The sequence below is a fragment of the Engraulis encrasicolus genome, chromosome 3 (assembly GCF_034702125.1).
Source record: "Engraulis encrasicolus isolate BLACKSEA-1 chromosome 3, IST_EnEncr_1.0, whole genome shotgun sequence".
NCBI classification, from domain to species: Eukaryota; Metazoa; Chordata; class Actinopteri; order Clupeiformes; family Engraulidae; genus Engraulis; species Engraulis encrasicolus.
The window spans coordinates 49,668,014-49,681,457 of NC_085859.1; the positions used below are offsets into that span (position 1 = coordinate 49,668,014).

The following is a 13,444-nucleotide window of genomic DNA, read 5'->3' on the forward strand; positions in this document are numbered from 1 at the left end:
TACATCACGCAGAGAACTTTCAGGTTGCACAAAGTTCACGTTACAAATATAACACAGTAAACGGCAAAGCACAGCTGCGGTGAGCTTAATGACCTCTAGGCTACTTGTCTTTTTAGCACAGATAGAAAAAAAACTCCTTACAACTGCCATTAACGGTGCAATGCCAGCATTTTGTGCGTATGTGGCATTAATGGTGCATTACAAGCATTAAGCTTAAAATCGACACTTTGGGCTAATCCGTGAGATCCGTTTGTGTGTGCGTGCATGTGCTTGTGTGCGTGCATGTGTGTGCGTGTGTGTGTGTGCAAAAACAGGCTCCTCAGCTGCACTGACTATTTCAGTCTGTCAAATGGGCCACGCTAACGGAATACTAATTAAAGAAACTTGCCTTATGAAAACAATGCTGTTTGCGCTTTCTTGAGGTAAATGGTCTATGCACAGCACACCGGACACACTGAAGATGAGGCCACTTAGACTTGTTTTCGTCGTCATGGTTACGTGTGGCACGGTTTCATGGGGTGATTCGTGGGCAACAAAAATAGCCTGGCCTGCAATCAGCAACACAGGAAGTACCCCCCATTAGCAAGATTAGCCAACATCCCAAGTCATCTAGTGGCTCCTCCGTCCCTGTGTGTGTGTGTGTGTGTGTGTGTGTGTGTGTGTGTGTGTGTGTGTGTGTGTGTGTGTGTGTGTGTGTGTGTGTGTGTGTGTGTGTGTGTGTGTGCGCGCGCACACGTATTGTATGTGTGTGGCAGTATGTTTGAATAGTCTGTATAATATTGGTGCAGAATCTGGCTCGTACACACACACATGCCTGATGAAGACCCTGTTGGGTCGAAACGTTGTATGACCTAAATACATTTCAAAGCGGAGCTACAGTGTGTGCGGACTTCTACTTTTTCCACTACCGCACACACACACACGCACGCACGCACGCACGCACGCACACATGCACGCACGCACACTGAAATCAAGATCAAATGCTTCAAGAATGTTTAAATGGCCAGAGTCGCAAGGGGGTAACAAAGACAGTCAAAGATATCAGAGAGGCAGGATGTCCTATTTATACAGTCCTATTATTTCTCTCTCTTACACACACACACACACACACACACACACACACACACACACACACACACACACACACACACACACACACACACACACACACACACACACACACACACACACACACACACACACACACACACACACACACACACACACACACACACACACACACACACACAAATAACACAAACCTTGAACGCTAATTCATCTAGGACAAAATGCATTGTCAGTGTTCCCCTTGCTGTTTTGTTTGTGTGGGTGTACGTGTACCTGTACCTGACTCCACCTCCGTGTCTCTACATGTATCGGAACTGTGTGTGTGTGTGTGTGTGTGTGTGCGTGCGTGCGTGCGTGCGTGCGTGCGTGTGTGTAAATGTACTGGACTATGTATGCATCCAGAACTGTGTGCTTGTATTTTGGTATGTGTGTGTGCACAAGCATTGAAGTTATATAGCGGCAGTGCAGCAGATGACCTGCTGAGTCAAAGACACTTTAGTCTCTTTTCCATAGGGTTCCGCGTTCCGGTGAGGGCTTTATAAATATTCATGTGTGTCAGCGGGGGGCTAACGGTACTGGTTTGGCCCGCGTTTCCAGCTAGCAGAGTTCGGTACCGTAGGTACAGTTTAGGTGAGCAGTCGCAGTCGCCCTGAGTGGGCACGTGAATAATGACCAGGCTTTCACGCCATGGTAAATAACACAGGAAAAGGAGTCCTCCTCCTCCAAACGATACCAGTTACTCATTACCCATTAGTCTTGTGATTGTAGGCAATTGGATATTGAGGTTGGACTGTATTTTAGCCGTGGTAACTGTATAGCCTATAATTCCCTCCGTTGCATATTGCCAAAGTGCATTTGCAATTCGGAAGCAAATAATTGGATAGCAGACATTCCGTCATCCAAAACTACGTTCGGTGAGATGTTTACCATAGGCCTACTTTCACAGCGTGCATACTTCTAATGCGCCCTGTCCTCTTGTCGATGTTTAACAAAGGCTACTTTCACAGCGTGCACACTTTTAATGCGGTGTCCTCTTGTCGGCATATTCAGTTGAATATTGGTCGCCCCGTTTCCCTTCTGTTGCAGCGCATCCAATTGAGTTATCAAACTACTTCCAATCCATTGCAGTTTTCATGCTCGGATGCCATACTTATTAAAAGCATAAAGACAGTCGTGATTTGTAGAGGCTCGCGAATGAGGAAGCAATCCGTAAACCACACGGCCAGAAAAAAATACCTAAAGTTTATTAACACAGAACAAAAGCAACCTGTTCTACGGAGACCTCGTGTATGAAAAGATGTGCAATGAAAAGGAATGAAATAAATGCTAGCCAACAGATTAGTGTGCATTGTTAAGACTTTTTTTGCATGCATGTTCATAGCCTACTGTATTTCTCCCGTGAAAGCGCGAGGAGGCGTGGAGCTTCATGAAAAAAAGCAAAATTTTTTGTTTGTTTGTTTTTCAATCGGTCGATAAATGCCAGCAGCACGAAAAAACTATTCCTTGACAACTCCTTGGCCAGACTGGAGTTACTTTAAAGAACATAATTGCTTGACCAATTTCCTATCTAGCCTACTGTAAAGACTGCCGACAGAAAAGCCATGTTGATTTTTAAAGTGCGTGGGTGGGGATAGATGTTTGCACATGCCGGTAAATCCTAACACAGGCAACATGTAGTGGAACTAAGCGCCACACGCCTCGAACCACGTCTTTCGCGATTCTATAATCGCCCCTGTTTGAGCCCTGTTTGAGCTGATGATGGGTGTGTATGGGTGGAGTAAATGCAAAAAGAAAACGAAACCACGCCCCAGCAGTGCGCAGCCCCGTTCTAACAGGGCTAGTAGAAAAGGCCCTTTTGTGAACTACAGACAGCTCACAGGTCACGGCAGTTGAGACATACGCAAACACGCACGCACACGCACGCACACGCACACACGCGCACGCGCACACGCACACGCACACGCACACGCACACGCACACGCACACGCACACGCACACGCACACACACACACACACACACACACACACACCATTAAGTGTATAGTATGTGTCAAATGCACAGGTGTCTAGACGACAGGATCAGTGACTCAGAGGATGGCGGGTATGTAATTAATTTGGTTAGTGTGTGTGACATGGAGAGAGAGAGAGGGGGGTGGAGGGGGGGTGGGGGAGGGGGGCATGTCTACATATGTCTGTGTGGAGTGTGTACTAAGCAGAATGTGTGAGAGGGAGTGTGTGTGCATGTGAGAGAGGTTGTGTGAGGTTGTGTGTGTGTTTAGGAAATTAGCGGCTAAATGCATTTGTGTCTTTGACTGCAAGTTGTCTGAAGTGTCTGCTGTAATGTAATTTAATGTAATATCATTTCCGGAAGTAAATAAGTCTTTAAAGGAACAGACCACCCTTTTTTGATTTTCACATATTTGCAATATTTCCCAGCATTGTTCATGAATGTGCATATCATATTCTTCTCAGTGTTTTCAGTACTTTTTGTACAGATTTTTTGGATCAAAATCATTAGCATAGCTTAGCATAATCACTGGAAGTAACTGGTATCTTTAGCATCAAGCCACAAGTGATCACTGGACAGAATTAAACTGCTGTTCTACACTCAAAGTGGTTTATAAGTACATTTTGATGATGTTTTATTTTTTATCATAGACTTGCATTACTATGCCTAATTTGACTATACTGTTAAACGGGGCATTGCAAACACATAGACGAAAATTTTATGCATATTCATGAATAATGCTTGGAAATACTGAAAATATGTGAAAATCAAAAAAGGGTGGTCTGTTCCTTTAACATCAAACGCAAACTTTTGTCTCAGAGAACGGACGGACGTGTCTGTCTCACCACTCATGACTCCTGTGTGTGTGTGTGTGTGTGTGTGTGTGTGTGTGTGTGTGTGTGTGTGTGTGTGTGTGTGTGTGTGTGTGTGTGTGTGTGTGTGTGTGTGTGTGTGTGTGTGTGTGTGTGCGTGCGTGTTTATTAGTTCACAGAGGCTGCAGGATATGTGGGCTTTGCAAACCTCCCAAATCAGGTGCACAGGAAATCAGCAGAGAAAGGCTGCAAGTTCACTCTCATGGCCATACAGGTCTGTATTATTTCCAGGTCTGTTTCTGTCAGTGAGAGCCTGGTTGTGTTACTTAGACCAGTGGCTTTAAAGTGGAGACTAGAGCTAATGGTTTGAAAAGGGATCCTCAGTAATGACAATGACCTTGTACATACCTGAATTTATTTATTAAAAAATATCAATCTGACGGTGGTGATGAATATATGGGACACATTTTGAGCAATCAGAAAATAATAGTAAATATTGTTTTGAACTCACTATTTGCAGTTTTGTGGAACCACTTCAGTGATTCTTCCACTTCATGGTGATATTATTCAATTAGTGATGTTTTTTTAACCTTTAGTCAATTGAAATGATGATGTCGGTCCTTAGGACAGCAGGTTTCACAGGATGTGGGCAGGTTTATAGCAATGACCCCTTGGTCAGTACCTGGATTTATTTTGTTCATGAAAATTAAATTGATTTTCACTGAAATTCATTCAAGTGGACTAAAATGATAACTCCATTTCCTTTGTAAAAACGAAAGACAAATAATCCCTTTTTAGGACAGAGCATGGCTACCTCAGCTCCTAGGAGACCTGCTACCCACACTCAGGAATGCCAGTGAGACATGCAGTCGTGTGACACACTGCTCTGAAATTGACTTTAATGTTGTATTTCCTGAGGCCTTCTCAACAGACAACACACGCCAGTGCCTTCTCAGCTCCACAGGGCAACAAGATGGGCCGTTACATCCTGGAGCTCTGATGTGTTTAAAAGATAACGGATGGGAGAGGGGCATACATGGGAAAGTGTATATGTGTTTCTGTTTGTGTGTGTGTGCGTGTTCATTTGTGAAAGTGTGTTTGTGTACATATTTCCACTCTTGGGAGGACAGGATGATGGGGAAAAGTAGGGCAAATGGTGATACGTGAGGACATGACGATGGTCCACACAAATAATTTTGTTGTTGTTAACTAACTTGATGCCAATGACGCTGAAGCGCGTCACTTCAGATCCTAACATTCAGCACCAATGATGATTAATCGTGTCAGTTTAGTTTTTTATAGTGTGGTGTTGACATAGGCAATGTTCTGTGGGTGTTGGAAAAAATGGGTTGTATGATTTGAAAATGGCTGACATCCAATGACCCGACAAATTTAAAGGTAAAAACATTTCTTTACTAACAGGTTTGGGACTGTTTTGGTCTGGGCACAGTTTAGCATACTTTAGTCTTCCTACAATGGGAGTCAATCGGAGATCCTCACAATGTGAGTGTGTGTATGTAGTGTGCTCACCCTTCTCTTGAGGCGGTCCCTCTCCTTTAGAGTGAGTGTGTCAGCTTTGGCGATGACCGGCACGATGTTAACCTTGCTGTGGATGGCCTTCATGAACTCAACATCCAGTGGTTTCAGTCTAACACAGACACAGAACCACAGACACACAGACACACAGACACACAGACACACAGACACACAGACACACAGACACACAGACACACAGACACACAGACACACACACACACACACACACACACACACACACACACACACACACACACACACACACACACAATAATTTTACAATACATTTGTTTATATTTGTGTATGAATGACCACAAACACACACAAAGGAAGCATCTGTCTACTGACTAAAGTGGTTGTGCTGTGTATGTCCATCTGTGTGGCCGTGTGAGTTTGTGTGGGTGGTAAATGGCAGGGTACTGAAGTGTGTACTGTAGTGTAATGCAATTTCCTTAAGTAACTCAGTAGAGTGGGAACTTGCTACCTTTAAACAACAATATTAACTTCTGTCTGTGAGAATGGACAGCGTCTGAGTGTGTGTCTGAGTGTGTGTGTCAGGGCTTGACACTGGCACCAGCCAACCGGCCAAATGCTGGTAAAACTTGGCTGTGGCTACTAATGCTTTCATTGTCACTAGCCAATTTGGCTGGCAGCTTATTCCTCGGTGTGACATAGGCATCATAGCCTATATTCTATTGTTCGCCCCTTCTGTATCAATTGTTTGCATTTAAGTTCACTAAAAAGCTCAGTAACTCAGTTTCTATTTGCTATACACTCATCTTGCTTTAAGCACCTCATCTTCTGAGGTTAGACGTACACTATCATGATGAAAAAAGGAAAAAAAAGATATAAAATCGGTGGCTAGTGGAATACCTGAATGGCTAGTGACTCGGGAAAACCGGTGATAAAGTTAATGTCAAGCCCTGGTGTGTGTGTGTGTGTGTGTGTGTGTGTGTGTGTGTGTGTGCGTGTTTGTTAGACTGTGTCTCGTACCCGTGTCCAAAGGGGGAGATGAAGTAGAAGCAGCAGTGGACCCGGTTGTCTACGATGTGTCGGCGGTTCAGCCCACTCTCGTCATGCAAGTAGCGCTCAAACTGGTTATCAATGTACTGGATGATGGTCTTGAAACTGAGTCAATGATGGAAATAGAGAGAAATGGAAGGGGAGAGGGACAGGGAGAGGGAGAAAGAGAGAGAGAGAGAGAGAGAGAGAGAGAGAGAGAGAGAGAGAGAGAGAGAGAGAGAGAGAGAGGGACAGGGAGAGAGAGAGAGGGGGAGAGAGAGAGAGAGAGAGAGGACAAAGATGGACAAAGATAAGCAGAGAAAGTCTGAAATTGGACTGAAATCTATGTAGGAGTTGTGAATCTACAATGACGTGAAGCCCTCAGAAAGGACAAAAAACAGTGGATTGATATCTTTGCAGGTTGTTTTATTAAATGAAGAAGGTTATAATGAAATCACTTTTAGCCCACATGATTGAATACACCTTGCAGCGCGAGTGTGTTTAAGTAGGCTGCCGCTGCTCAAGAGGACTGCATTTGTATTGATTGTCCCATGTGATTTCATACAGTAGCATCCTTCATTGTGATAATGACGGCACTTTACTTCTGCTTCCGGCTTTCTGGGGGTATCCATGGTAGCCTACAGCATCAGCATCAGCACCAGATACGTAACCCTTTCATGCAGAGGCACTGTGATAACTGTTATCGTCTCCAAAAATGGTAGGGACTAGGGCTGAACGATTTGAAGAAAAAAATTGAAATTGCGATTTCTCTGAAAGATCTTGCGATTTCGACTTCCACCACGATTTTTTCCCTTTCTTTAAATCAAGGTTCAGTGCACAGGCTCTGTGCTCATGCTCCACAACAGCTGTCCAGTTCAAGTGACTGTCTTTGCTAGTGAGTGACCTGTTCACACGCAACATGGAGCTTTCTGATTGGTAGCTGATACAGAGCCATTCTATCGGAGCTATCTGTTGTTCTTTTACACCACGCAACAATAGGCAGAGCATACATGAGTGCAATTATTGACTAAACAAAACATGGATCAGTTTAGGAGCACAATTTTTCTGCCTTTGATGATCCCAAAATCGGGCTGTCTGACATGGCGATTTTTGGTCTAAAACGATAGATCTTTCAGCCTTAGTAGGGACTAAGTCTTAATCTGTGACTTTCACTGTTTTCAGGCTGACCAGAACGGTGCCGGTGCCGGTGCCGGTGCCGGTGCCCGCACCATTTACGTTCGGCACTTAAGTGTTTACCAGCAAACAGCCCAAGTTCATACCGGGCTCTGAATTTTTCCACATGTGACTGTGTGTTAACCAGATGAAACCTCTGACGCTACGTTGTAATCAGAGAATAATCAAGTATTTCCGGGTCCACATTGCAAACCAACTTTTCGGTTCACGAATGCTAAGATCTGCGGCGTGAACACGGCAGCCGGTTCACGATAAGGTGCGGGAACAGGCAATGGCATGGTTCTCAGTCGGCTTGAACGCGCCATCTGTGGTTTCATAGCAATGTTGGTAGGATATACTTATTGCTTTTTCAGCAGGGGGGGGGCTGGTAATATCCAAAGGGATTTTCATTGCTATCTTTTAATTCACATTTCATGTTATTGATGATAACTGCATCTATGGAGACTCGTGTGATTGCAGTAGTGTGTTGTGGCCTCTGAGAAGGGGAGGAGGCTCATGTAACCGTGGTAACGGTGGGCCTCTAGAGGGCTAACTTTTTCATTGGCTGCTGATTTCATGCAGATATTTTCTCATTTCCACCAGCCGACTGCAAACAGGACACGCTCAGCATTCCACACACACACACACACACACACACACACACACACACACACACACACACACACACACACACACACACACACACACACACACACACACACACACACACACACACACACACACACACACACACACACACACACACGCCATTATCATGTCTTACAATAAGTAAACACAGTACTATGATGCCAACAACTCATAAACCCATTTTTGTATACAAACAAACACATACACCCACATAAACATTAACCAAGACCTAATACTGAAAACGAAAACTTGATCACTGACATTGGACACAACAAAATAAAGCACCTGAAATAAAATATGTTATGCTCATACTGTACATATGCACTTGAATACTGCCAGTGACACACACACACACACACACACACACACACACACACACACACACACACACACACACACACACACACACACACACACACACACACACACACACACACACACACACACACACACACACGCCATTATCATGTCTTACAATAAGTAAATACAGTACTATGATGCCAACAACTCATAAACCCATTTTTGTATACAAACAAACACATACACCCACATAAACATTAACCAAGACCTAATACTGAAAACGAAAACTTGATCACTGACATTGGACACAACAAAATAAAGCACCTGAAATAAAATATGTTCTGCTCATACTGTACATATGCACTTGAATACTGCCAGTGACACACACACACACACACACACACACACACACACACACACACACACACACACACACACACACACACACACACACACACACACACACACACACACACACACACACACACACACACACACACACACACACACACACACACACACACACACACAACTCACCAGTCCTGGCTGTTGATGGCATCTCCGTATCCTGGAGTGTCCACTACGGTCAGACGCAGTTTAACACCGCGCTCCTCAATCTCTACCGTTGACGCCTCAATCTGCACCGTGCGCTCGATCTTCTCTGCAGAAGCCAAAAACGCATGACAGAATAAGTAATGATCAATTATTATATTATTACTTTTTATTGGTAAATCAATAATTGCATACATCACAGACAAATTGGTGAACGGCAACTTCAATTCCAATGCTACGCAAGCAGATAGCTCAAGTAGCTAAATGAGAAACTTGATCCTGTACAACAAAAAAAGACAAATTCCAGAATTCCAGAATGAACGCAGCATTTGCTCAAGAATAGAAAAAGGAAGATGATAGGGGAGACGCCAGCCCCACCATGGCCTAATGGTAGGGCACTGGGCCACTAGGCCGGCGACCCGGGTTTGATTCCTGCCCAGGTCACTTTTAACAATCCTTCCCCGACTCTCTCTCTTCCCATTCATTTTCTGTCCCTCTTTCACTGACCTATCTGAATAAAGGCTAAAATGCCCAAAAATATTTATTTTTTTTTAAAAAGAGAGAGAGAGAGGGGAGACGCCATTTTGGAGCTGGTGAGTACAAAAAAAGTTTTTCACTGATACTACATTTAATATGTCAAAATGGTTTTACAGCTCCCAATGTTTTCTTTCCTCTTGGAAAATGGTTCGAATGGCTATAATATAAAAGTGATAGTCAAATCCTATGTGTGTGTGCTGCTGCTGTAGCCTACACTCTGAAACACAGGAACTAAACCTCCTCACATATACTGCGGCTCAGCCAGACCTTTGCATAACATTACAGCACTTGTTGTGTTCAAATTTTTGCTCTGTGCAGATCGTGATGTGCCATAGCGGCACAGTCTTTTTATGAGCCCTTTTCGGGGCATGATAATCCCTTGCGTCTCAGGTAGGGGTTTGTGTCGCCTTTTGCCTTCAGCCATCTGGATAAAATGTTCCTTTGACACGCTCTCAAGAGTCCTTTCAAGTCTGCGAGTCAGTCTGGAAAGGACTAGTCTGAGAGTACACGCAAGGCTGAGGAAAGCCTGACAAAACCCCTCAACCACATCATGCCCTCATCCCCCTCATGACCAGCACCACAACCCCCTTCTCAATAGGCCCAAGAGAACCGCCATCTCACTCTCCAAACCACACACACACATGACAGAGACAGAAAGACACACATGTGGAGAGAGAGAGAGAGAGAGAGAGAGAGAGAGAGAGAGAGAGAGAGAGAGAGAGAGAGAGAGAGAGAGAGACACACACACACACACACACACACACACACACACACACACACACACACACACACACACACACACACACACACACACACACACACACACACACACACACACACACACACACACACACACACAGTCCTCAGAGGTATTTATAGAAAATTGAACCTTAAAGCCCTTTAAAATGAAAGCACATCTCCGTGCAGACACACAAACACACCTGATGTCAGCATGACAACTTTCGTCAGAGGAAGGTCTACTGAGGAGGGGCGCTCTCTTTCTCCCTCCCAAAAATGGCAACATTCCAGTACAAGATGTCCAAGTTATAATGCCTAAATTGGTCATGACGGCCGACTGTGTGACATGGGTAGCTACCTGATACCCTGATTAACATGCGTGTGGGCGTGTTTGATAGACATGTGTGTATAATCGTGAGAATTTCAATGATTGGTTATTATATTTTTGTGTCAGGGTCAGAGTATGTGTACGGCTGCGCGTGTCTTACAAACAGCCTAAATCAAGAAACATTTTAGTTCGAAATCCTATACACCTATACTTATACATGAAGACAGTTAATGCTTATGTAACGCATAGTTTTGCAAAACTGTCCATCAAACTTTACTATACGAAGATTCCATTGTAATATTCTTCTTCAAAGATTCACGACATTGATTTCTCGTCATTATCCTAACTCCTGCCCTCCATTGTGCTTGTGGCCTTGAGATGACGTGACTGGCAAGACGGAGGTTTTATCCAATATTTCACAAAAAGCACAATTCAAAGGTTATTTTCTCATTTGCAATCAGGATGTTGAATGGGGAAAAGTCTCCCAAAAGTTGTTGTGGCTAGACTTGTTGTCTGGCTGGAAGCTGGAAACGTTTTCTCCACGGAGGCGGGGCATCAGGGAAGCGCAAGGCCAGAAGCGCAGGCCAAGGGCGAATGTTAGCCTTACGGAATGTACCCATTACAGGTATGTTCCTGCCTTTGGAGCTCACTTCCCTCAGCAAGCAAAACAAATCTGGTATACGTTTAGTTCAGTGGTTCTTAACCTTATTTTCTTAAAGCACCCCCTTACCTCTACACGTTTGTGCACACCAAAAAATGATTTTAGTAATCAATTACAATAATTGTCACTTGAGACATTAATAAATACCTTAATGAATGGGGATGAAATGGGGATCAAAACATGTTTTAATTTGGCCCAAGTATAATTTTCCCAAGCAGAATTTTGGTCTCACCCTCAACACAAACAAAATTCTGCGCCTCCCCTATAATGTCTGCCGCACCCCCAGGGGGTGCCCGCACCCCAGGTTAAGAACCACTGGTTTAGGTCATCTGTGGCTTTAGTTCCGGTAGTGCTCCACAGTCCCCCATGGGGCGTTAGAGAGGCCTAGGGGGCAATTTGTTCAAAAAGTTTGAGAACCACTGAGTTACGGGGATGAAGAGATCATCCCAAAACAGCAACAAAGTTTCATCATGGTTGTGGGTGTTTTTTTCCAGAAAGTTCCATACCATAATCATGACCCATCCATGCCCCGCTCTCTTCAGACGAAGCAGCTTTGAAGTGAAAGCCTGAGGCTTCTGACAAGGCTTACGGTCTAACAAGGAGAAGTCTAGAGACGTCAGAGATACTACCACTGATGTAAAACGGTTTCCCATTTAGGACTAAAAAGCCCCAGTTTCAAACAGGCTTATGCTACAAAATAAAAATGTGTAGAATACGTTTGGTTGCTTTTGTGACAAAAAAAATGAGGAACTTCCTGTGTATGAGGATGGGACACTGGAATAAGACAACAGTCGTGTAAAGACCTTGCCTGAAGTACATTAACATCATGTAACTACGTATATATGAGGCATAATTGTATTTTATGCGTATCAAAACAATAACAAGAGATGTGAATATTACACGTAAAAAAAACGAGACATGAGGTATCATACAGCTGAGAATGTGTGCCATCATTTTGTGCAAACACACAGAGTGAGTTGTTTTTCTGTTTTCACTGTGCCCATGGTAGTGAGTGAGAGGTTGGGGGGTGGTGGTGGTGGTGTCTGTGGAGGAGGGTGGAGCAGCAGACAGGCAAGCTGAGGAGCAGTTCCTCTCCCACGGAGTCCCACCTAAGCCAGGGCCATTCTCAGAATGCCTGCCTGAGCTCGGAGGTAATATGCTGGGCCCATGCTGCCCAGGCAACCCCCCTCCAACCTCCGCCACCCATCCTCCTCCATCCTCCAACTCCCTCAGAGCCCTTCTGCCTTAGCCAATAACCTGTCGTCTGGGCTGTATTACTGGGGATCTAGGCTAGGACATTACAAGCAGTCTGCAGGAGACCCCCCTGGTCTGACTTTATTGTGTGTGTGTGTGTGTGTGTGTGTGTGTGTGTGTGTGTGTGTGTGTGTGTGTGTGTGTGTGTGTGTGTGTGTGTGTGTGTGTGTAGCAGTGACTCAGACACTAAAGGAAACTTTGAACTTCCCTAAAAAGGACAGTTCAGGATTCTCAGCCCAATTCTCGGCATGAGTCAGGCAGTTGGTCAGTCCCATAGTTCATAAGTGATTGTTGACCCTGTTTCTTTTGACAGTTGAGATACTAATATCGAATTTTAATGGTTACAAGAGTGCCAAATTCCTGTTTGACTTTGGAGTAACTGCATGTAGTGCAGGTAGGTTTGCTATAGGAGGAACAGCGGTTCAATGGCTACAAATGTGTGTGTGTGTGTGTGTGTGTGTGTGTGTGTGTGTGTGTGTGTGTGTGTGTGTGTGTGCGTGCGTGTGTTTTACCTGCAGCTCCAGGTATGTAGCGCTCAGGGTAGAGGTCAGTCAGAAACAGACTGTTGATGAGTGTAGATTTCCCCAGCCCAGACTCCCCTGAACACACAAAAACACACATCACAACATGTCAGCATGGGACGTCACTGAACATCCACAAGACCATATTGTTCATTACATACCTCTTTAAATGCTGTGATCCAGACTGCCCCGAACACACAAAATACAGTAACAATTACCATACTGTAAGATGCAGAGCAAGCACCGTACATGAGGCTACATGTAATATATACTTTGTTACAATGTACCAAATTAATGTAGCAGGGA

The 13,444-nt window shown here is 44.3% G+C and overlaps 1 protein-coding gene across 3 annotated transcripts in view; it reads right to left on the minus strand.

Moving 5' to 3' along the window:
- The window catches only part of zgc:63587 (uncharacterized protein LOC393431 homolog), a 51,014-nt gene that overhangs the window by 29,722 nt on the left and 7,848 nt on the right, over window positions 1–13,444 (minus strand). For all 3 annotated transcript variants that reach the window (XM_063195631.1, XM_063195629.1, XM_063195630.1), the window contains exons 4-7: window positions 13,130–13,216; window positions 9,085–9,208; window positions 6,418–6,552; window positions 5,419–5,536 (exon numbers count right to left, since the gene is read on the minus strand). In XM_063195631.1, the coding sequence (XP_063051701.1) occupies window positions 5,419–5,536; window positions 6,418–6,552; window positions 9,085–9,208; window positions 13,130–13,216 (464 nt within the window). The remainder of the gene's footprint in view (window positions 1–5,418; window positions 5,537–6,417; window positions 6,553–9,084; window positions 9,209–13,129; window positions 13,217–13,444) is intronic.